The 23,042-nt window shown below is 63.6% G+C and overlaps 2 protein-coding genes across 3 annotated transcripts in view; one reads left to right on the top strand and one right to left on the bottom strand.

Moving 5' to 3' along the window:
* Positions 1-15,599, top strand: part of PIEZO1 (piezo type mechanosensitive ion channel component 1) — a 37,520-nt gene extending 21,921 nt beyond the window's left edge. The window contains exons 15-51 of the mRNA XM_019535454.1: positions 315-463; positions 704-883; positions 1,113-1,225; positions 1,378-1,538; positions 1,808-1,984; positions 2,118-2,243; positions 2,358-2,558; positions 2,665-2,869; positions 3,073-3,177; positions 3,665-3,818; positions 4,184-4,427; positions 4,637-4,733; positions 4,919-5,087; positions 5,422-5,511; positions 5,727-5,815; positions 6,261-6,332; positions 6,963-7,063; positions 7,596-7,683; positions 7,813-7,884; positions 8,071-8,243; positions 8,331-8,455; positions 8,690-8,881; positions 9,174-9,432; positions 9,554-9,742; positions 9,864-10,134; positions 10,276-10,381; positions 10,575-10,722; positions 10,830-11,044; positions 11,370-11,528; positions 11,750-11,897; positions 11,996-12,184; positions 12,746-12,838; positions 12,963-13,135; positions 13,248-13,370; positions 13,810-13,889; positions 14,170-14,371; positions 14,763-15,599. Coding sequence (XP_019390999.1) covers positions 315-463; positions 704-883; positions 1,113-1,225; positions 1,378-1,538; positions 1,808-1,984; positions 2,118-2,243; positions 2,358-2,558; positions 2,665-2,869; positions 3,073-3,177; positions 3,665-3,818; positions 4,184-4,427; positions 4,637-4,733; positions 4,919-5,087; positions 5,422-5,511; positions 5,727-5,815; positions 6,261-6,332; positions 6,963-7,063; positions 7,596-7,683; positions 7,813-7,884; positions 8,071-8,243; positions 8,331-8,455; positions 8,690-8,881; positions 9,174-9,432; positions 9,554-9,742; positions 9,864-10,134; positions 10,276-10,381; positions 10,575-10,722; positions 10,830-11,044; positions 11,370-11,528; positions 11,750-11,897; positions 11,996-12,184; positions 12,746-12,838; positions 12,963-13,135; positions 13,248-13,370; positions 13,810-13,889; positions 14,170-14,371; positions 14,763-15,012 — 5,688 coding nt within the window. The 3' untranslated portion in view covers positions 15,013-15,599. The remainder of the gene's footprint in view (positions 1-314; positions 464-703; positions 884-1,112; positions 1,226-1,377; positions 1,539-1,807; positions 1,985-2,117; positions 2,244-2,357; positions 2,559-2,664; positions 2,870-3,072; positions 3,178-3,664; positions 3,819-4,183; positions 4,428-4,636; positions 4,734-4,918; positions 5,088-5,421; positions 5,512-5,726; positions 5,816-6,260; positions 6,333-6,962; positions 7,064-7,595; positions 7,684-7,812; positions 7,885-8,070; positions 8,244-8,330; positions 8,456-8,689; positions 8,882-9,173; positions 9,433-9,553; positions 9,743-9,863; positions 10,135-10,275; positions 10,382-10,574; positions 10,723-10,829; positions 11,045-11,369; positions 11,529-11,749; positions 11,898-11,995; positions 12,185-12,745; positions 12,839-12,962; positions 13,136-13,247; positions 13,371-13,809; positions 13,890-14,169; positions 14,372-14,762) is intronic.
* On the bottom strand, positions 15,550-22,887 carry CTU2 (cytosolic thiouridylase subunit 2). Of its 2 annotated transcripts, none has more exons than XM_019536027.1 (15): positions 22,791-22,887; positions 21,182-21,256; positions 20,429-20,507; positions 20,290-20,349; positions 19,779-19,839; positions 19,253-19,362; positions 18,562-18,866; positions 18,275-18,410; positions 17,744-17,875; positions 17,349-17,440; positions 17,012-17,103; positions 16,759-16,897; positions 16,589-16,655; positions 16,266-16,324; positions 15,550-16,070 (listed from the first exon to the last, which is right to left on the bottom strand). In XM_019536027.1, the coding sequence occupies exons 1-15, from the start codon at positions 22,850-22,852 to the stop codon at positions 16,004-16,006; spliced, it is 1,536 nt and encodes a 511-aa protein (XP_019391572.1). In that variant the 5' UTR covers positions 22,853-22,887; the 3' UTR covers positions 15,550-16,003. The 2 variants fall into 2 exon arrangements, with proteins under 2 accessions (XP_019391572.1, XP_019391569.1); XM_019536024.1 differs by having other exon boundaries at positions 16,589-16,658; positions 16,762-16,897.
* Between the last annotated feature and the right edge of the window lie 155 nt (positions 22,888-23,042).

The following is a 23,042-nucleotide window of genomic DNA, read 5'->3' as shown; positions in this document are numbered from 1 at the left end:
CTATGTGGGGGTACTGTGATGGGCAAGCCCTGGATGCTAGCACGATGTCAGGGGCTCTTAGCATTTGCCTTCAGGCTGGTGCCATGGGGCAATGCCCTGAAGCAGGGGTAGGTGCTGGGGTCCCCTTTGCAAGACAAGTCCACGTGTCTGCCCCATGCCCAGACTCCCAGGGGCACAGCCAGGGGCTGGAGGGGGGTCGGACACTCATCCCAGGCCCCCTGGCCTCCCTGGGCAGGGTTGATCCAGGGCAGGGCTGGGGGGGTGGACGCAGCAGGCTGCCCTGTCCCTGGGCACTCATGGCTCTTGCCCCACAGGTGTACTACAGCCTGTGGCGGAAGCTGCTGAAGGGTTTCTGGTGGCTGGTGGTGGCCTACACCATGCTGGTGCTCATCGCCGTCTACACTTACCAGTTCCAGGACTTCCCCGCCTACTGGCGCAACCTCACCAGCCTCACCGACGGGCAGTGAGTGACGCCGGCCCCTGCCCAGGCACCTCTCCCCACCATGGAGACGTGCCCCGTGCAGTGTAGGGCAAAACCCAGGGGTCAGGGGGAGTCCATATCCCTGCTCGGGAAGAAGTGGGAATGCACGTGGAGATCATGGCTCAAAGCCACAGGGCAGCCCCATCCATGCTGGTCTTGTGGGACTAGCAGCCTCGGGCTGATGGGCCCAGGGCTTGAACCACCGCCCTTCTCTCCCACCAGGCTGAGGGACCTGGGCCTGGAGCAGTTCAGTGTGTCCGCGCTCTTCTCCAGCATCCTCGTCCCCGGCTTCTTCCTGCTGGCCTGCATCCTGCAGTTGCACTACTTCCACCGCCCCTTCATGCGCATCACCGACCCCGAGCACACGCCCGCCCCGGCGCCTTGCACCCGCCTTGCCCCCAGGTACACCCGGCGCTGCTGCTGGGTGGTGGGGGCTCCTTCACCTGCACCATGCAGCGGGGTGGCTGCATCCTCCGGGGCTGGGGCTGGGAAGAACCCAGGGCAGGGGTCTGCAGTCTCAGCAGGGTGGGGGGCCTGCCTCTCTGCATCCTGGGTGGGGCTGGGGGAGCCGAAGCAAGACGCAGAGGGTCGCGGGGTGACCCGTGCTGATCCCTCCCTCCCTCCCCGCTAGGCCCGAGGAGAAGGAGGAGTACGAGAGCCGCTTGCTGCGGGATGCCCGGGGGCAGGAGGAGGAAGGCGGCGAGGCTGAGGCCGATCAGGGCGGCTCAGACACTGCCTCAGAAGGTGAGTGCCCCCCGTGCGATGCCCCGTTGGGTTGGGAGGGTGGGTTAGGGTGTCTGGGCTCGCTGTGGGTCCAGCTGTCCGGGGCAGGGGCGCACAGGTGCCAGCCTGGCTGACAGGCTGTCCTGTCCCCCCCGCCACCCTCTTGCTTGCAGCGGTGCCCAGCAAGTGGGGCTTGGTGCTGGAGCGGCTGGAGGTGCTGGGCCGGGGCTTCTCAGACGTGCTGACGCGGGGGCAGGTCTTCGTGCGGCGTGTGCTGGAGCTGCACGTCCTCAAGCTGGTGGCGCTGTACACTGTCTGGGTGGCACTGCAGGAGGTACCAGGGCTGAGGGGAGGGGGGGGTTGCAGGGGGTTTAGGAGCCCTGGAGGGGGGGCTGCAGCTGGAGTCCAAGGGATTCCCTCCATCGATGGGGTCCCGGATAAGTGGCAGGGGAGTGTGCCCAGCAGCTGGGGGGTCCTGGAGGGGGGAGCCAGCCCCTCAGGGGGTCCTCAGGCTGCATCAGCTCCCCCCTGGCACTGGCATGGTGGCCAAGCGTGGGGGGGACTCTGGCTCCGGTCCAGACCTCTGTCCATCCATCCGTGCAGGTGTCGGTGATGAACTTCCTGCTGGTGGCACTGTGGGCCTTCGCGCTGCCCTACGGGCGCTTCCGCCACATGGCCTCCTGCCTCTCCACCGTCTGGACCTGTATCATCATAGTCTGCAAGATGCTCTATCAGCTCGAGGTCGTCCAACCCAGCGACTACTACAGCAACTGCACCCAGGTTGGCCTGTGCGCCTAGGGCAGCGGGCACCTGGCTGTTGGGCTGGGTGGAGGAGGGCATGGGGTGGTGCCTGGCTTGCAGGAGGGACCAGAGACCCCCCCCGCCCTTGCTCACGGCCACCCACACTCCGCAGCCTCTGCTGAACAGCACCAACCTGCCGGCCGCAGAGCTGCACAACTCCACGCTGTACCGCGGCCCGGTGGACCCCGCCAACTGGTTCGGCATCCGCAAGGGCTACCCCAACCTGGGCTACATCCAGGTGCGTGACCCCTGTCTCCCGTCCCCGCAGTCCTGGGACTCAGCTTGGGCTTGCGAGAGCTGGCACCTGGGACCTGAGGCGGGACTCGAACCCCTGCCCCTGTCCCCATGATAGAACCACCTGCTGGTGCTGCTGCTGCTGGTGTTCGAGGCAGCGGTGTACCGGCGCCAGGAGTACTACCGCCGGCAGCACCAGCTGGTGCCGCCTGCCACCGAGACCATCTTTGAGGAGGGCACGCATGCCCGGCTGGACCAGGGCTTGCTGCCCTGTGCCCAATACTTCCTCAACTACTTCTACTACAAGTTTGGGCTGGAGGTGAGTTCAGGCGGGGGCGTTCCCTGGTCGAGCAAGCACCTGCAGAGGGGAGGATGGGGTACCTGGATAGCGGCTCAGCCCCCTCCCTCCCTCCCTCCCTCCTTAGATCTGCTTCCTGATGACGGTGAACGTGATCGGGCAGAGGATGAACTTCATGGTGATCCTGCATGGCTGCTGGCTGGTCGTCATCCTGACCCGGCGCCGCCGCACCGCCGTGGCCCGCCTCTGGCCCAAGTACTGCCTCTTCCTAGCTCTTTTCCTGCTCTACCAGTACCTGCTGTGCGTGGGCATCCCCCCAGCCCTCTGCAAAGGTAAGGGGGCAGGGGGAGGGAGTCAAACTGGGGTAGGTGTGAGCCTGCAGCTCCTGGGGACACGTGGGGGGGCAGGTGGCACCCCAAATAGGTTGTGCAGGGGGCTGGGGGCAGCCAAGGGGTTCTCAGGACCCAGGGTGGGGAATAGGGTCCTTAGAGGTTGTGCCTGGCCCGTGATCCCGCTGACCCCCCTCTTGCTGTAGACTACCCCTGGAGGTGGAGCCGCTCCATCCCCCTCAACTCGGCGCTCATCAAGTGGATGTACCTGCCTGACTTCTACATGGCACCCAACTCCATCAACCTCATCAGTGAGTGCGGGCAGCTCTGCCCGGGGCATTGGCACGTCCTCCTGTCCCTCTGCCTGTCCATCCATCCGTCTGTGCTCCAGGCAGAGGTTGGGCACAGGCCCATGCCCTGCATCTGTGGACAGCAGACTCCTGGGTACTGGGCACTGCCCTGTCCCTTGCGTACTGGCCCATGAGCGGGCAGGGATCCCTACCAGCTGGATCTCAAGCTGAACTTCCTAGGGAGGAGGCAGGACCTGGGGCTGGCCCTGCCCACTTGAGGAAGGAGGAGGATCCTGGTTGTAGTTTCATCCCCTTGTGGGGAGGAGCTTATCTGGAGGTCCACCCCCTTTGCAAGGAAGGGGCGTGGCTTGCCCCCTTCTAGGGTGCAGTCTAGCTGGAGTCCCACCTCTTTGTGAGCGGAGGGAGGAGCCAGGACAGTGCCCCCTCACCTCTTTGCAAGGGAAGGGAGGGGTTTGCAGGTCTGGCTCTGACCCCCTGGTCCCCGCAGGCGACTTCTTGCTGCTGCTCTGCGCCTCCCAGCAGTGGCGGGTCTTTGAGGCGGAGCGCACGGAGGAGTGGCGCCGGGCGGCTGGCGAGAACACCGACCACCTGGACCCTGCTCGCGATGGGCACAATCCCGTGCCGAACTTCATCAACTGCCGGTGGGTGCCTGGCTCCCAGGGACGCCCCTGCCAGGGTGCCCTATACTGCCCCTTCGCTCTGGCATTGGAAGGGGGAGATGCCCCTCAGCTGTGTCCCAGGTAGCACCCCCTGGCCATCAGCACGGTGCCCGGAGATGCAGGTGACGCTGTCAGGGGCTGAGACCCGGGATGTAGGATGCCCGTGAAACGCTCATGTGGCCCCTTGCCAGTCGCAGTCTGCGGGTGGAAGGAGAGAGGGACCCCCTGACCTGCAGTGCCCCAGCCGCGGGGAGCAGCCTGCAGCTGGGACAGGCATCCTAAATCCTGGGGGCTGCCGGCCTGGCTGTAGGGCTTCCCTGACCGCCCCATCCTGGCCCCGTCTGCAGGTCCTACCTGGACATGGTGAAGGTAGTGGTTTTCCGCTACCTCTTCTGGTTCGTGCTGGTTGTGGTCTTCATCACGGGTGCCACTCGCATCAGCATCTTCGGCCTGGGCTACCTGCTGGCCTGCTTCTACCTGCTGCTCTTTGGCACGGCCATGCTGAGCAAGCCGGCCCGGGCGCGCCTGGCCATCTGGGACTGCCTCATCCTCTACAATGTCACCGTTATCATCTCCAAGAACATGCTCTCGGTAGGTGCCCGGGGCAGGGCCTGGGAAGGGAGCCCCGTTCCCTGTAGGGACCCCCCCCATACTGCCGCTTCTGTGCCCATTGCTCTGGCATTGCAAGGGGGAGAAGGAGGGGTGTGACCTAGGAGGCAGATGCAGCTGGGAGCTGGGGCGAGGGCAGCCCTAGGCTCTTGCAGCTGCCTGACCGCCCCATCCCCTGCTCCTTCCCGCAGCTCCTCTCGTGCGTCTTCGTGCAGCAGATGCAGAACAGCTTCTGCTGGGTGATCCAGCTCTTCAGCCTGGTGTGTACTGTGAAGGGCTACTATGACCGTGAGTACCCACCTTGGTATCACCTCCCTCTGTCCCTCCCAGCACCAGCGGTGCAGTGGCTGGGAGGGGACAGAGGCTGCCAGGGGTCTTTGGGGTACAGGGTTGGGGGTGTCCCAGTGTGAGTGGGCATCCCCCAGATTGAGTCCGGCCCCAGGTGCCTGACCATCCCCTTTTTCCTCTGCCAGCCAAGAGCATGAGCCGGGACCAGGACTGTGCGCTGCCTGTGGAGGAGGCCGGCATCATCTGGGATAGCATCTGCTTCTTCTTCCTGCTGCTCCAGCGCCGCGTCTTCCTCAGCTACTACTTCCTGCACGTCACTGCCGACCTCCAGGCCTCTGCCCTGCAGGCCTCCAGGTGAGGCTGAGGGTCATGGAGCTCACTTCCCCAGGGGGCCATGGCCTGAGCTCCAAGGGGCCCCTGCCAGCTGGGGTTTGCCTCAGACACCAACACGTTGCACATGCAGGTGTATGCACATGTGTGCATCCTTTGCAGTGCCAGGCACCAGAGGCCCTGGCATGGGGTCCCCATGCCTTCCCCAGCTGGCAGGGACCAAGGTGCTGGCTCTGATGGCCCCACAGGAATGTGCCAGAGCTCTGCTCTGCACCCGTTGTCCCTTCCTGAGCCCTGGCTAGGGGGAGACCGGGGGCCAGGGCCGTGCCGGTGCTCATCGTCCGTGGTGTCTCGGCAGGGGCTTCGCACTGTTCAAAGCCAGCATGCTCAAGAGCATGAGCTTCCATCGCCAGGCTGAGAAGAAATCGCTGGTGCAGCTCAAGCGGCAGTGAGTGGCCATGGGGGGGTCCCTGGCAGGGTGGGGGGCTTTCAGGGTGGGCTGCCCTTTGCTGTGGGGGGAGCGGAGGAGACTGGGGTAGGATCCATGGTCCAGTCAGGAGTGCTGCCGCCCGTCGCGGTGTGCGGGAGCTCGGCGAGGGGTCCCGGAGGGCCTTGGGGAAGGGGCAGACAGACAGGGACAGAGCTGGCCCGCCTCTGCCGCAGGATGGAGCGGATCCGTGCCAAGCAGGAGAAATACCACCAGGAGAGGCTGCCCAGTGACACCACCGAGGGTGCTGAGGACGACCAGACAGGTGAGGGGGTGTGTGGGGGGAGCAGCCTGCCCTGGGTTGCTCCAGCCCTCAGTTGTCCCCAGCCCAGGGCTGTTTGCCTGGCTGGTGCAGCACAGAGGTGACAGTTCCTGGCCAGGTGCACGGGACAGGCCTATCTGGGGCTCCATCATTGTCCCCGAGCAGAAGCATCTGCCTGTCCTCAGCAGCTGTGCGTTGGCCCAGCTGTGCCCACCCGAAACCCGTCCATCCTGGCAGTGCCATCACCCCAGAGCCCAGCGGGTCTCATGCCCAGCCAAAGCCTCCCTGCCCTGTGCCCCCAGTCCCCAAACAGCCCCAGAGCTGGCTCCCCTGGCATTGCCTGCTCCATGCTGAGGTCTGTCCATGCCAAGCAGCTGCCCCTGGACCGAAGCCAGGGCCTCCTGCCTGGGCGGTGCCGTCCTCACCTGGCCGTGTGGTCACTCCGCAGAGCCCGGGGGCAGGAAGGCCCCTTCCCGGCAGCAGACACGGTGGTGGCGGCCCTGGTTAGACCATGCCGCAGGTACTGCCCGCATGCCTATGGCTCCAATGCCTGGTGGCGGGTCACTAACAGCCCCTCTCCAAGCCACCCGTGCCTCCATCACTGACCCCGTGGGTGCCCCGCATGGCTCCGATCCACCCCACCGCCCCCTCTCGCTGGTTCGTGGCCGGGGCTCGGTTAACTCTGCGTTTCTCTGCTTCTCGGGACTAACCTTGGAGGGAGAAGGGGGTTGGGTCTAGGTGGCTGGTGGGTCTGAGTCAGGGACCAGCTGGTAGGGCTCATGTGCTGGGTGGGCGAGACATGCATGTGACCCATGTGCAGCTGCTGCCCATGTGTGCACACATGGAGGGGCGGTGGCATTGCATGGGCAGTTGTGCCCTGGGAGCTCAAGGGGCACTGGGACACAGGGGTCCTGGTGCCAGGGTGTCCCAGCCAAGCCTGGGAAGCACCCCCACTTCTCCGTACCTGGCTGGCCGTGGGGTTCTGGGCCCGTGCTGGATGTCCTAGCTGCGCCACGTGGCTGGGAGCTGAGAGGAAGGCCTGGGGTGGTGGCTGGGGGTGATGGCAAGCACTGGGGGGGGAGGCAGGGAGTGGGCGTCCCTGCTGCGGTGCCTGGGGTGAAGCTGGCATGTGTGTCCCCACCCTGCGCAGTGCTGCACTCAGGAGAGTACTTCCTGTTCGAGTCGGACAGCGAGGAGGAGGAGTCGTCCACGCCGGAGGAGCAGAGGCCGGCTCAGCAGAGCGCCTTCCAGGTGAGGGCGGGCGGCCCCCCCGGGCCTGCAGGTGCCATGGGTGGCACAGAGGGCACCTGAACTGCTGGTCTCCCATCCATCCACCCATCCATTGTCTCAGCTTAGGGGACCCATTCCAGTCCTGTGGTCCTTTGTCATCCATCCTTGCATGCATCTATGCATCCATCTACCCCCTTCCTGCCCCAGCCTGGTGTCTCCGCTCTCCATCCCTTTCCAGCCCCCCACCATTCCTCCCATCCCCCCTTTTGCTGAACCCAACCCATGTCCCATTGCAGTGATGACCCCCCGTGGTGTGGGTCTCAGTGCCACCCCTACCTTGTGCTGGGGCCTGGCAGCTGGCTGGTGTTGGCAGGTGCCTGCTGCATTTTATCAAGTCAGTGCAGACAGCAGGGGAGCAGCTGTCAAAGTAGGAGCCACATCCACATGCCCCATGGGTCCCTCTGCTCACCAGGCCCCGAGGGGCAGGTAGGTGCTGGTATTTGATGGATGGGGGTGGCCACCCAGTACTGAGTCTCTGCCCTGTCTTGGCTAGCTGGCGTACCAAGCCTGGGTGACCAACACCAAGTCTGTGCTGCAGCAACGGGAACAGCAGGAGCAGCAGGATGCCGAGACGCCAGCGGGTAAGACGGGGTCCCTGCTCCCCACCCCCTTCCCTGCCCTTGCTCACGGCACAGGATCCCGCACACCAGTGTTGCCTGGGGGGCGAGTCTCAGCTGGCTGCAGGATGCGACCTGCTCTATGTCCCGCAGGTGATGGTGCAGCTGGAGACGTGTTTGAAGCTGAGACCCCCGAGGTGCCAGAGGAGGAGCAGGAGGAGGCAGGTGGGTCACAGCCCTAGCTGGATGGGTGGCGGGTGGGACAGGGCATGTCCCTGCCCGGTGTGCCCAGGGCAAGAGCAGGGACGTGCTCATCCTGCAGTCAGGAGCACAGTGTGGTCTGGGCCCTCCCAGATGGGGAGGGCTGGTGCCCCTCCAGCCGGGCTCAGCAGTCCCTCCCTACCCTTGCAGAGAAGAGCAACGTGGTGCAGCGGGTGCTGAGCACCCTGCACTTCCTGGGGGTGCTGTGCCAGGCCACGGGGGACGGGCTGACGCAGTGGCTGCGCGCCATCACCAGGGAGCACGCCGACATGTCCACCATCCTCTGGGTCGAGAGATACGTCCTCACCCAGAAGCTCACCAAGGTACGGGATGCGGGGGGAGCATGGGGGGTGCCTGGCAGCTCCCCAAGCAGCTGTGATGGGACATGATTGCGTGCCCGTGCCTGGCAGGACGAGGACCCCCGCGGGGCCCTGGATGACCTGTACCAGCTCCCGGCGGACGACGTGCCTGCCTCGGAGGAGACTGACACACAGGGGGGGCCTGCCCGGGATGCACAGAACGGCGCAGCTTCCAGGCAGGTGCATAGATGAGTAGGGGGCCGGGCAGGGCTGCAGGGACCCCAGTGCAAGGCAGTCGTGTCCTTGCTCTGGCAGATCAGCATCTGGGCAGGGGGGTTCCCCTTCTCGAGCAGCCAGGCTGAGATGGTGGCACGCTCCTGGCTTTGACATGCTGTGGGGAGCAGAGGCCTGGGTCCAGCCCCTGCTGCCTGTGCTGTCCTGACATTGACTCTCCCTGCCACCCTCTGCAGCAGTGGGGACCCGCTCGGCAAGGGGGCTCAGCCCCCAAGTGCTCCTGCCCTTCCAGCTGGTGAGGATGCCCGAAGCAGCAGTGAGGAGCAGAGTGTGGCCGCGGGCTCCCAGGAAGACGTGCAGGGGTCCCAGGAGCTGCTGGCGCATCCCCGCAGCCGGATGCGGACGGCCAGCGAGCTGCTGTCACACAGGTAGTGGCTGGCAGGCGTTCGGCGAGTAGGGTTCAAGTGCTTAGCTCGGTTTCATGCTGATGCTGATGTGTGTGAAAGGCCTGGTGCACAGGGGCATCCTCCAGGCCCATGGCACCCGTGTCTCACTAGGGCCATCTTGTAGTCAGCCTGTAGCCCTGATGTTCAGGGTCTCTGGGGTGGGTGCCTCCCCATGACACAGCCGTGCCCCTGGGCACACTCGGCGCGGGGTCCCTGGGAGTGGCAGCAGACCCCAGAGGCTCAGCGCTGCCCGGATCCGGCCTGTGCCTTGCAGGCAGTTCTCCTTCGAGGAGCTGGAGGAGTCGGAGCGGTTCTACGGGGCACAGAACCGCGTGCTGCAGCTGCTGCTGGCCCTGTACCGCTTCGTGGCTGCCCACTCGGACCTGCTGTGCTACTTCATCATCATCCTCAACAACATGGTCTCCGCCTCCGTCATCTCCCTCTTCCTGCCCATCCTCGTCTTCCTCTGGGCCATGCTCTCCATCCCGCGGCCCAGCAAGCGCTTCTGGATGACCGCCATCGTCTACACCGAGGTGGGGTCTGGGTCTGTGGCAGAAAGCCTCATGCCCGGTGTGGGGGAGCTGTGTGCAGCCGGGTGGGTTGCCGCTGCCGGGACCCAGACCCCCGCTGACCTGCCGCCTTCTTCTGTCCCAGGTGATGGTGGTGGTGAAATACCTCTTCCAGTTCGGGTTCTTCCCCTGGAACAGCTACTCCTCTCTGGTGCGCAATGAGGGCAAGCCCTACTTCCCGCCCCGCATCCTGGGCCTGGACAAGACCGACCGCTACATCAAGTACGACCTGATCCAGCTCATGGCTCTCTTCTTCCACCGCTCCCTCCTGCAGGTGAGAGCCCTGGGACGGCACCTGCCCAAGCTCCCAGGAACCAGGCCTCAAGTGCTCCCTGCCCGGGCAGGGCTGTCCCCCCCGAGCCTTGACCCTGGGGCTTTCTCCCCACCCTCTGCAGCGCTACGGCTTGTGGGATCATGAGGATGCTGATGCCAAGCCGCCGCGGGACCCCAAGCGGGCAGAGGACAAGGTGCCCGAGGCCGCAGAGCCCCCAGCTGTGCTGGGCAGCGGGGACGACGGGGCGGTGGAGCTGACTGTCCTGGGGCCAGAGCCGGAGCTGCTGGAGGAAGGGGCAGGAGATGGGGAGCCGGCAAGCCAGCTGCGCTTGAGGAGGAAGAAGAAGAAGAAGAGGAAATGGGGCAGAAAGCAGAAGGTGGAGGCTACGGCAGGTACGTGGGGTCTGGGCGACAACTGGGAGGGACTGGCCCAGGCCTCTGGACCCCTGCCCTCCTAGCCCCGTGCAGGGGGGCTGAGGCAGGGACATGCCAGGTGAGAGCAGGGGGGTGATGCTTTGCCCTGCGTCTGAGCAGAGGAGGGCATGGCGGAGGAAGAGGAGGAGGAGGAGGAGAAGCCCAGTCCGTCCCAACAGAGGCTGAAGGCTGCTGGGCTCCGAGTCAAGAGCTGCTTCCTGGCTGCGTAAGTGCCTGGGGGCCACCTTCCCTTCCTTTCCCTTCCCCCCCAGGGAATTGGAGGTTGAGAGAGGGACGGCACAGGGGCTTTCCTGGGGAGCGGGACCCAGGCAGTGCCATGGTGCTGCTGGGGGAGGTGGAGACTGCCCGGGGGGAGGGGATGGTGCGGGTGACCCCAGTGCCCACCCACTGCCTGGCAGGACGCAAAGCGTGTACCAGCCGGTGCGCAGGTTCTTCCGGGACATCCTGCACACGCAGTACCGGGCGGCCACTGACGTCTACGCCCTCATGTTTCTGGCCGACGTCGTCGACTTCATCATCATCATCTTTGGCTTCTGGGCCTTCGGGGTGAGCTGTGCAGAAGGGGGCTGCACCCTGGCCCCTTGCCCTACCAGAGAGGTGCAGGGCCGGCGTCCAGCCCCCCTCCCGTGACATCTGTGTCTGGCTCCCCACAGAAGCACTCGGCGGCCGCAGACATCACGTCCTCGCTGTCAGATGACCAGGTGCCCGAGGCCTTCCTGGTGATGCTGCTCATCCAGTTCTCCACCATGGTCATCGACCGAGCTCTCTACCTCCGCAAGACCGTACTGGGCAAGCTCATCTTCCAGGTCATCCTCGTCTTCGGCATCCACCTCTGGATGTTCTTCATCCTGCCAGCCGTCACCGAGAGGTACCTGGGTCCAGCCCTCCCTGCCACCGTGGGCCCCAGGGACGAGCGGTTGCCTGGGCACCGCAGCCCCATGCTCCCGGGGTCCTGCGGACTCTCCACTTGTGCTCAGAGTTGGGACACCTGGGTCCTTTTCTTTACTAGGCATGCACAGGTCAGGGCCCTGCCTTTGGGCTTCCCCGTGACGGATCGGGGGCATTGAGGACAGTGAATGAGCCCTGTTGTAGGCTGGGGTACACGCCCCTGCTCTCCCCACCCTGGATCCAACTCGGGGGGAGGGACCCCTGGGAGCCTGGCCTTGACGCGCCTCCCCCACATCTTCCCACAGGATGTTCAGCCTGAACACGGTTGCCCAACTCTGGTACTTCGTGAAGTGCATCTACTTCGCCCTGTCGGCTTATCAGATCCGCTGTGGCTACCCCACTCGTATCCTGGGCAACTTCCTCACCAAGAAATACAACCACCTCAACCTCTTCCTCTTCCAAGGGTACCTGCCCAGGAGGGGAGGCACTGCTACCCTAAGCCAAGTGGCTGGGGGGTAGGGATAGGGGGGTGCCCTCTGATAGTAGCATGGGGTGGGGTTGCAGGGGTCGACCCCCAGCCGAGACCAGCATTTGGGACAGGAGGTGAAGGATGGTGGTCAGCTTGGCTCCCGGGGAGGTGCAGCCGGCACCTCCCCCCCACCTCTTAAACACTCCCCCCCCACAGGTTTCGCCTGGTGCCGTTTCTGGTGGAGCTGCGCGCCGTGATGGACTGGGTCTGGACCGACACCACGCTGTCCCTGTCCAACTGGATGTGCGTGGAGGACATCTACGCCAACATCTTCATCATCAAGTGCAGCCGGGAGACCGAGAAGGTGGGCACTGCCTGTCCCTGGCCTTGGGTCCCCCTCCAGCAAGGGCTGCTACCTCCCTTGGGGACCCCCTGCCCTGAACCCCTGCTCCCCCTCCACAGAAATACCCACAGCCCAAGGGCCAGAAGAAGAAGAAGATCGTCAAGTACGGCATGGGCGGCCTCATCATCCTCTTCCTCATCTGCATCATCTGGTTCCCGCTGCTCTTCATGTCGCTTGTGCGCTCCGTGGTGGGGGTGGTCAACCACCCCATCGATGTCACCGTCACCCTCAAGCTGGGCGGCTATGAGGTAATAGGGGGTGGAGCCTGTTCCAACTGGGGGCGGAGCTTGTGTTCCAGGTAGGGGTGGCGCTTGATATGGGGGGCAAAACTTGTGCCCCAGTGGGGGGCGGGGCTTGTCCTAGAGGAGGACCCTGTGCCCTTGGATGGGGGTGGAGCTTGTCATGGGGGGTGGGGGTGGTGTCTCATATGGGGGTGGTGCTTGTCCTAGGGGCGGAGCTTGTTTTGGATGGGGGCTCAGCATGTGCTGGAGGAGGAGCCTGTGCCCCAGGTGGGGGTGGAGTCTGTGCTCTGCCAGGGCAGGAAGGCGGTGCCACCGGGGCAGATGCCCATCTCTCACCCACCGCCCTGGCTGCAGAGGGACGAGCTGCCTGGTTGGCGGGGCAGGGCTCTGTCCTTGGAGCCAGGACTCCTGGGTCCACTCTTGGCCTGTGCCAGACCCCAGGGCCAGGCAGAGCCCTGGGAGATCCTCCCAAGGTGATGTCCAGTCCCTGCTCTCCACAGGGGACGGGGCCCTGAGTCTCTACCCTCTCCCCGCATACTGACGGCTTCCCCCTTCCCTGTGCCTCAGCCTCTTTTCACCATGAGCGCGCAGCAGCAGTCGATCCAGCCCTTCACGCCTCGCGACTACGAGGAGCTCACCAAGCACTTCGAGAGGCAGCCGGTGAGGGACCCCCAGCGCTCCCGAGGGGCAGGGCCTGGTTGCCAAGGTTCAGGGGGAGGGCAAGGTTGCTCTATGGCTCCAGGCTCTGACCCCTCTCCCGACCCCCCCGGGTGCCACGCTGCAGGTGGCTATGCAGTTCATCACACTGTACGGCTACGAGGACATCGTGACGGCACGCATCGAGGGCAGCTCCGGCTCTCTCTGGAGCATCAGCCCCCCCAGCCGCGAGCAGATGCGCCGGGAGCTGCAGAATGGCTCGTCCGACATCACGCTCCGCTTCACCTGGAGCTTCCAGAGGTGCAGGCAGGGGCTGGGGCTGGGGCAGGGACTTCCAGAGGTCCCAGCCGGGCTGGCAGGGCAGATGCCCCATCCTGTCCCTGCTCCTGGCTCACGTTCTCCCTCCCCACAGGGACTTGGGCAAGGGCGGCACTGTGGAGCACACCTTCGACAAGCACACTACTGACCTGCAGCCTGGCACCCCCGTGCGCTCCGAGCTGGCCCAGCTGCTGCAAGGCACCCGGGATGCCCCTGTGTGAGTGCAGGGCTGGTGGGGAGCTGGGGGTCCAGCTGGGATGGGCCTCCCATCCTGCTGCCTCCTGGCCTGGGTGTGCAGAGGCCTTGCACTGTGCAGGGGGGAGGGGGTGCTGGTGGGAGTCCAGGGCCATCGTGCCCACAGGCAGATGTGGAAAGGGGCAACTGGAACCAGTCAGGGGTTGGTTGCTTCAGCCAGCATCTATGGGACTGGCTGCCAGGGCTGTGCAGGGCCCTTCCTGCCAGCAACCAGCTCAGGCCCCAGTGCCAGCTGGTTTGGAAGGACCCAGGTGTCCGGGCTGGCACAGAAGGGGGGTAGCATGCCCGGAGCTGCTGCACAGGGGTACAGCAACCCTACAGCCTGTACCAAGACCCTGTCGCACCAAGCTGAGACGGACAGATGGGGCTGGTGGTCTCCATCACACCTCACTCTGTTGCAGGCGGGTCCCGAGGCTCTTCCCGCAGTACATCCGGGCGCCTAACGGCCCCGAGGCCAACCCCGTCAAGCAGCTGCTGCCCGGTGAGTGAGCTTGTCTGGGGGTATTCCTATAGCACCAGGGCCCTCACCTTTGCTTTGACCCTGGGGCCAGCAGATGCTGGGAGCTTGGGTACCTGTGGCTTGGTCTGGGGGCAAGGGGGAAGGCAACTGGGGGGAGAATGAGCCTTGTGTCCCTCTGTCCGGCTGTCACACCAGCACAGACGGACATGGCCGAGGTCCTCCCACTCCTTGCTGCCCTGGAAGCAGCAATGGAGGCACACGGGGTGGGAGCCCATGTCCTGACCCCCTCTCTCCCCCGCAGACGAGGAGGACAGCTACCTGGACGTGGAGGTTCAGCTGAAGCGGGAGCGGGTGGGCACAGGGGCCGGGGGCGATGGCTTCCTGGAGTGGTGGGTGGTGCGGCTGCAGGACTGCACCCGCCCCGCCGACTGCAGCATCCTGCCCATGGTCATCTTCAACGACAAAGTCAGCCCGCCCAGTCTGGGCTTCCTGGCCGGCTACGGGTGAGTGCCGGGATCCCACACGCCAAAGCCCTAAGAGCCCCCAGCCTCTGCTGGGTAAGGGTCATGGGTCTGCAACTTGGGGGGCAGGGATATGGACCTGGCTCTTGGGTCCTGCAGGGTGGGAGTGGAGAGATGTAGCATGCTGTGGGCAGCTGTGCCAAGCTGTGCCCTGTGCCATGTAGAAAGCAGGGCATGGGGACTTCCTGGCCCCCCATCCCATTTCCCCTGCCGGCTAAGTGCCCTCAGGCTGTGGCCGGCTCCCCAGAGACCCTAGAAACAGGATCAAGGCCACCAGGCTGGACCAGACTGAAGCAGCAGGGGCCCAGCTGGGTGTGGAGGGTGAGAGAAAGGAGAGGTGCCCCCCATGCTGACCCCAGTGCCGCCCCGGCAGGATCATGGGGCTGTACGTGTCCATCGTGCTGGTGATCGGGAAGTTTGTGCGGGGCTTCTTCAGCGAGATCTCGCACTCCATCATGTTCGAGGAGCTGCCGTGCGTGGACCGCATCCTCAAGCTGTGCCAGGACATCTTCCTCGTGCGCGAGACGGGCGAGCTGGCACTGGAGGAGGAACTCTATGCCAAGCTCATCTTCCTCTACCGCTCCCCTGAGACCATGATCAAGTGGACACGGGAGAAGGAGTAGGGCCCTGGCCGCCCCCCGTCTGTCACAGCAGATGCCTTACACCAGCGCCTGCCAGGGCAAGGAGGTGCCCGGAGCGGGGTGAGGGGGCCCACCACGAGCCACCCCCTGCCCTGGTCCTGAGCCGTGCCAGAGAGCAGAGGCGCCTGCGTGGGGGCTCAGCCGTGGGCTTTTTAAAAGGAATTTTCTTAACAGCTTAAAAAACCCTTAGAAAGGGGTGGGGGTGGCCAGCCCCCATCCCTGCCTGCGGGGTGCTCCCCACCCCCCTGCCGCAGTGCCTTCCAGGCTGGGCTGCCCCCAGGCTGAGCTGCACCCCCAGAGACCTGGCATGGGAGCAGGTTGTCTACCAACACGTGGAAGCAATAGCCCCCTTTCTCCCAGTGCAGCCCCAGGGCCCTCCGGGCGTTGTGGAGCTCAGGAGGGCCCCCGTGGCTCCCCGTGGACTTTGCCAAGCACCAGGAACTCAGCGGAGCGTGGCTGTTCCCCCCTACCCCACCCCAAGCCGTGGGGCTTGCTCCAGCTGGACTGTGGACTCTTTTGTAATGTCAAATGGTTTATTTATACAGATGGATAATAAAAATCAAGCCGAGGCTCTGTGCGTCCTGGACTGACTGCTGGGGCAGGGGGTGGGGGTGAGGGGCCTGAAGCCACCTCCCCCACTGTGCTGCCCACTGACCCCCTCTGCCTATGCAGGCAGCCCTGGCGCGGGGCTGAGTTGGAGGCCCCGGAGCCAGGCTGGGGTTTGTGGAGGGCGACTGCGCCCACCTAGTCAGACAGGCCAGCTCAGGAACCGCAACCCAGGACCTGCGGCCTCTAGCTGAAAGGCTGCTTGGAGCTAAGTGAGTGGACTAGGGCCAGTGCATGGGCACAGGATGAAGGCTCCAGGTGCTCGGAAACCCAGGCCTAAGCCATGCAGTGGTCTCCCCCAGGGAGCTGCCTCTCTTCCTTGAAAGAGACCTGATGCATTGCCCGTGGGGGCAACCGTGAGCCAGGCTCAGCTCTTGGGCTCCGCAGCCTCGTCCTCCAGCAAGTACTCCTGGATCTCCTGCTTTATTGCAGCCCTGCAAGGGAGCGCGGCCTCAACGTCCAGCCTGGCGTAGAACCAGGTGCCCTTATTGTCATGGAGGGGGTAAGGGGTGCCTGGCCCTGCAGCAGGTGGGGCAGGGGCGAATCCGAAGGCTGCATGGCTGCCCAGTTTGATTTGTAACCCTGATCCTGGTCCCATGAATCCCCCTGCCATCTCCCCAGCCCGGTACCTGCGCCTCCTGCGCTCAGCCTCAGACCAGATATAGGGTGGGAGTGGCTCCAGGCAGGTCTGCAATGGACAGGAGGTGAGAGGGGGACATGGCTGTAGGGGCAGCAGAGTTTCTGCTCACGGGACACCCCCACCCCCAGATAGGTGCAGCACCCAGGTCCTTTGCCTGAGGTCTGGACTTCCAGCCCTGCCAGCAGTTAAGAGTTCTGGCTGCTGTCTCAGGGGCCAGACCCCTGGGTCCCCTTCCTGCTGAAAGCAGAGCTCAGCACTGGGTGGAGGAGATGAGCTGGCCTGGCACCCTAGGATGGGTGGCAGAAGACTTACCATGTCCTTGATGGTGAGTCTGCAGCCATAGCACAGCAACGGCAGGAAGTCAGCCCGGGCCCTGGTCCTGTGGGGAAAAGGCAGGAGGGAAGAGCTGAGCACCACACGCTGGGCCTGGGCTGAGCCAGCTGTGCGGGGGGGAGAGGATCAGGAAGGCAGCTGCTCCTTACCCTGAGGCGGGGGGGCTCCCACAGCACCTGTGCGCCCCTGCCCCGGCACAGCAGCCGCCCCTGGCAGGCGGCAGGTCCAGTGGTCTCTTCTGGGACAGCTCCTCGGAGATCAGCAAAGCCTGCAGTGTGGAGCCCTCCACTGCAAAGAGGAGCTGTGTCAGCTGGGGCCCAAAGCTCTCACTCTGCTCCTTATGGGCCAATGACCGCGGCAGATCTTGAGGATGGGCAGACCTCCTCTGTGCACCCCACCTACCTACGCTGGTGTCCAGGACACAGAGACAAAGGAGGCAGTGCTCGGGTTTGGCTGTGGTGTCTGCGAGGGTCGCACTCAGCTTCTCACCCGTCCTGCACGCAGCAGAGGGGACAAACAGGTGAGTAACCGCCCGGGGGGCTCAGCACGGTTGCGCTGGGGATCTTGGGGGGGTCACTATACACAGCTTAACTTGCCTCCCTGCCCAAGCGCTGATTTCCCCCAACCCACAGCCCTGCTGGAGCCCCTCACTGTTGAGCCGTGGCCCCTGGCTCTCCCCATCCTCAAACGCACGGGCTGACGCCTGCCACCCAGGCTGGCAGTGCTGGATGAGTCTTACCGGTACACGGTGCTGACTGTGGAGGGGAACTCGGCCTGCAGCGCGTAGAGGAAGCGCTCAACCAGCCGGTGGATGCTGGGCTTCTCCAGGACCTGGGAGGGGAGAGTCAGCAGTGGCTCCTGTGGACTGAGAGCCCTGGGCAGGCACTAAGCTTTTGGAGCTGGGGCCTGTCTGAGCCCCAAACCTCCGGCCTGGCCGGTCTGTGGCTCTCCCATCCTTGTGTCCCCTGCCACAGCAGCTGGGCTCTCAGGGACCAAAGCTAACAGGCCCTGCACCGAGCTGGATGACCCCATAGCTTTAACACTCGGGCCACTGGTGACATGGCCATGCCACCCTCCATGCCAGAGGCAGCAGAGCAAGCAGGAAAGAGGTGCACTGGACCACAGCCCCCCTACCTTGGTGTCCAGGGCGGGCATGAAGACAGTGGGGACGCCGAAGAGCCGGTTGTAGAAGGCAACCTCCTTGGCAGTGTACTCCCGCATGGGCCGCACCACCACCACATCGCCATGGCGATCGTCCATGAAACCCTGCACATGCAGAGAGGGGTAAGGGGCAACCATGCCCGCTATGGGAGGAGTGACAGGAAAGCTGTAGGCCCTGAGGGGTTAAGTCCAAGCGGGGATGGGCAGCCCAGAGCAAAACCCCCTGCTCCTGTGCTCGGGGGCACAGGCAAGCAGCTCAGAGACTAGCATGGAGCTGAGCCATCACCCTGGCACTGCTAGCATCTCCCCCAGGCTGGGCATCGATGCAGCAGAGGCACGGGGCAGCCAGAGGATGCAGAGGTCTGTGCCTGGGCTGTCCTGAGCAAGGGAACTGGGGACATAGAAAGGGGAGCAGCAGGGTCCCTGGCTTTGGCTGGGGTGGGAGATGGGGTGCACCAGGGTCCCACCAATGCCTGCCCCACCCGCATCCCCACTGGGGCTCACCGTGTCGAGGGCCAGGAAGGCGCCACGGCCCAGGGAGAGGTTGGTCAGCAGCTTGACAGCCACACGGGTGCAGCTGTCGCCCATCATCACCTTGGAGTATCCCTGCGTCCGGGCTGTGTGCAGGATCAGGTGGGTCCTAGAGGAGGAAAGGCATGAGTGGGGGGTCTCCCAACAGGCACACCCAGCCAGAGGCCAACAAGACCCCCAAGCCTGGGGTTTTCCCAATGCCCCTCTTGAAGGGAGCAGTCTGGTCCTTCCCCCTTGGGCACCGCCAGGCTCCCACACACCGCAGCATCTGCAGAAGCTCTTCCTTGGCTGTCAGCGTTGTCACGGCCCCGAAGAGCCGCCTCAGCTCCTCTGTGAGGGCACTGTCTGGCAAGAGGCCCCCTGGGGAGGCTGCAGCACCCTCTTGCATGCTGAGCACTGCCAGCCGCTCCTGGACCTGCCCCTCAGGTGCCACAGTGTCCCCTGTGCCTGCCACCCCCCGCCGCTGCTGATGGATGAAGCCTTCCACTGCCACCTTGTAGCTGCTCTCAGGTGGGCTGGGTGCGTGGGGGACACGTTGCAGGATGGAGCTGGGCAGCTTGAACACCTGCAGGGAGGAAGCCACAGGAGACACTACCCCACCCTTGGAGCCCGGAGACCTTGACGGAGGAGCGTAGTGCGGCTGGGATCAGGACTCCAGCACTCTGGACGCTGCGACAGGGCTCCTGCCATCGCAGCCTGCGGAGGCCTGTGGGATATGAATGATGCCCCTCATCCCTGGGACTTTGGCGGCTGCTCTGGGCACAGGGCTCAGCGCACCTGGGAGGACAGGGCCAGCTAGATGGTTCTTAGCCAATGACATAGACTCTGCCCGAAGCACAGGCTCTTCAGTCCCATGGGTGCCAGCCCCTGGTGCTTCCCATGAGACCCTCTCCCTAGGGAGGTCAGGTCCCATCAGCCCCACACCCATCGCCTCCCTATCCTTCCACCTACCTCCTCCAGGTGGATCAGGTGGTGGGGGAAACCCGAGGCCTGCAGGAGGGCCTGCATCTGAGTTAGGGTGTCCTCTCTCTCTCCTGGGCTCTGCTTGCACACGGCTCCCTCTGTGCAGCAAAGGAGAGGACCATGGAGCCATAGCTCTAGCACTACCCATCCCCTGGGCTCTCTCAGCCTGAGCTTGCACTTCTCCCATGGGGTACCCTGCGAAGCCTTCCTCACATTAACCATGGGTTTTGGCTTAAATGATGCCATGCATACAGCTGAAGTGGGAATTTGGGGGCCAACTGCTACTGGCCAGGTTTCAGACCCCCAGCCCTGAGCTGCCCCACTGGGCCCCTAACAGAAAGAAGGCTGCTCCCTGCAGAGAAGCAGAAGCCCTCGAAGGAAGGGAGGCCAGGCTGGGCACCCAGAAGAGCCCTGGAAGCTGGGAATAGATTGGAGGTGGCCAATGCCGAGGCTCTGCCCACTCCAGTGCCACATGCATGTGCAGGGGGAGCCGGCTGGGGAAGTGCTGGGTTACCGTCCACATAGATGACACCGGGCACAAAGCGCAGCCTCTTCGCCGTTTCCCGACTCAAGCCCTGGGGAGATGAATGGGACAGGTCAGTCCTCCCCCCAGGGCTGCACGAGGTTGCTCTGGCTGATGGGTCCCCTGGCAATGGCAGGGGAGGAGGTAGCGCCAAGAGTGAGCAGGTTACTAGTGGCTGCCACAGGTTAGAGATTGGAGGTGCCCCCAGCCCACATTTGCCCCCTGGTCTGGGATCTGGACCTGCAAATGAGCGTTGCAGTAAATGGGGCAGAAGCCACAGTCACCCCCCAGTGGCAGAGATGAGGGCTGGACACGCCAAAGCCGCCCTGGATCAGGCTGACTGCCTGGACTTTCTGGACCATTCCCATCCCCCCAGCAGGGCTCCTCTCTGCAGGTCTGGCAGCCTCCTGCCATCCACCTCAGTCCCAGGAGGCTGCTCCATCCCCTGCTTTCCTCCTCCCCAGGAGCCAATAGGTTTCCAAGCTGTCCGGACAGTCAATACCTCTTGGACTTGCCGGAGCATTGAGCTGGAGCTAGGCCCGCCAGACAGCGCCAGGAGAACCTGCGAGGGAGATGGAGCCGTCAGAAGCCGGCAGCAGCACTCCACTGTGCCCTCGCCCCACCACTAGAAACACCACTACCTTCTCTCCTGGGAAGATGACTCGGTTCTTCCCCAGCATCGCCCGGAACTTGTGCACGAAGTACTCTCGGAAGCAGGCCCTGCAGCCATGGGAACACCGGTGAGTATTGAGACACCAGCCGGCAGACTTGCTCTGCCAGGGAGTCCTGCACACTCCTCCTTGCTATGCTGGGGGGGGTGTCACTACCTCCCTCTTTCCAGATACACTGATCCCGGAAACAGTTCAGTCTGCATCGCAGTGATCAGCAGGTAGAGAAGATGGATGATGAGGGGCTGTTTCACTGTGACGCAGGGACCAGTGATCACACCCCATGCTAATAAAGGCAACCCCAGGAAAGGACAACAGGTCACCAGTCGTGACTCAGTTTCCCTGCTCCCTACTCCACTGGCCAAGAGCTTATTATCTCGGAGAACTAGGCTTTATCCCCAAGTGAGAAAAGCCAGGAAGACCAGAACCAGAATGCCCCTCCTACCCTACGGCCATGTTCCCTATTTCTCCACAAAACACAGGGTCTCTCATCATTGAGTGTCTGCAGGAATAGAAAGGGATCTCAAAGTCTGGGACTTACAGGGCAATGCCCCTCTTTCCTGAACGTGTTCAACCTGCTGTGCGCTTGCTTCTCAAACTCAACTCATCCCTGCTGCAGCTCTGGCTGTGAGTGGCCTGGAGTCCTGCCGGCTTATGGAGATGAGTAAAGCCGTCAGCAAGGGGAACCCTGTCCCTGCCCCTGCCCCTGCCCCTGGCCACACTTACTTGCAGAAGGCATCTCCGACACGGATGACCAGCACCGGGGCGCCCTCCTTGCACTTCATGCATTTCTGTGCACTGCTTGGGAGAGAGGCACAGAGCAAAGTGTTATCCCTGTGGCAGCGCCCTGAGCCCAGCATGTCGTTGTGGGCTTACTTGAGGACTTTTGAAAGTGCAGAGAGCTCAGCGAGTCTTTTAATGTGGCCTCCCAGCTGCCTGCTAGGAGAACCATCTTGGAAAGAGATGCTATTGCTGAGGGTGAGAACGGGGAGCAGGCTGGAGCCTGCAGAAATGCTGCCCTTATTTAGCACAACCAGTGACTACAACAGTGAAAGAACAAAAATCAATCACTCTTTCAGCCCATGGCTCAACTAGGTCCAACTGTCAAAAAGCACAAGGGAGATGGCTCTATTAAAGGCCATGTTACCTGGCTGGGGCAGGGCTCAATGTCTCTCTCATATAAGGGGCAAAGAGGATCAGGGGACTCTTCCAGCACCCAAGCAGGTGAAGCTGGCCAGAGGCTGCCCCCCTTGGCATCCACTGCTACAAGTATTGAGGAGTTTGCTGTCATTCCCCAAGCAGGAGTCGCAGCCACTTGCGCCAGGCACTGCATGTGCACGCTGCTACTGTGCCAGTGCCAAGGAGCTGCTAGTGGGGGTGGCAGGCACAGCACAGAGCTCATCCGCGACTCCTGGCAGCAGAGGTGGATCCAGGAGGGGGTGCAGTCTCCCGATTCCTGTCCTGCCCAGGCTTTAAAGCCAACCGCATGCAGGGGGCAGCAACATTTCTATTCAGGCAGAGCCGAGAGAGTTGCGGTTCATTGTTATCTCCCCGATTCCTGCTAATCTCTCTCCACTCCACAAGTGTTAACAATTCCTTCTCCTTAATAATCTTGATATTTCACTATTCAAACTCTCCGTTTTTCTGCAATTCTGCTGTCTGTCCACTCTTCCTAGTAATGCCTCTCTTTTGTGTCACAGGCCATTTGCAGCTCTAGCTAAAAACTGTCACTCCGGCGTGGTCATACGAACGCAGGCGTAGAAATGATGGAAAGCGAAGCATTGCAAGGCATGGGCATGAGGCTGAAGATTTGGTTTTATGAACCTGAATAAGAGATGTACTTTTAACTATAACGACAACTGGACTAATGAGACAACCGTTGCCTGCGCTGCAGCGCGTGGTGTTTTTCCGTGCTTTGTATCAGCACATCCCAACAATTATGTTTTGTTTAGTCTTAAACTGAATAACACAGCACCCGTCTCCCAGTACGTAAGCAAATCTTACTTTAAATGGAAAAAAACAAGAGCTACGTGCTGTCTTCTAGGTGATATCTGCCCCCACCGCTTCCAAACCCTAGACCTCCCTGGCCAGCTCAAGAGACCATGAAGGCATCGGGGCCTCGGGGCCTGGCTGCTGCTGCTGCTGCCTGTCACCAGCGCAGGGGGCTGGGGGCTCCCCCGTGAGAAGCCCCTATAGGGGATGCCCTATCCTCCTCCAGGGCCCCGATCCTTGCCCCCCCCCCAAAGGGAGACCTAATGGGGGCCAGCCCCCTCCTCCAGGCCCCGATCCTGTTCTACCCAAGGGGGGTCGCCCTCAGCCCCCAATCCCCGCCCACCTGACCCGGGGCCGCCCCGGGGGCGCCCGGCAGCCGCCGTAGTCCTCCCCCGCCTCACACATGCCGCCCCGGCTCCCACGTGGCCCCGCCCAGGCACTTCCGGCGCGCTCACGTGACGCACCCAAGCCGCGCCAGACGCCGGCGGTGACGTCGGGAGGGGGGAGCGTCGTGTCGCGTCTGGATGACGTGTGCCCCCCCCCTTCGCGTCCCATGGCCGCCGCCATGTTGCGGAGCCTGCTGGTGTCGGGCGGC

The sequence above is a fragment of the Crocodylus porosus genome, unplaced genomic scaffold, assembly GCF_001723895.1.
Source record: "Crocodylus porosus isolate Cpor-Errol unplaced genomic scaffold, CroPor_comp1, whole genome shotgun sequence".
Lineage (NCBI taxonomy): Eukaryota > Metazoa > Chordata > Crocodylia > Crocodylidae > Crocodylus > Crocodylus porosus.
The sequence above is the reverse complement of the archived record's forward strand: the minus strand, read 5'-3'. Positions and strand labels throughout refer to the sequence as shown.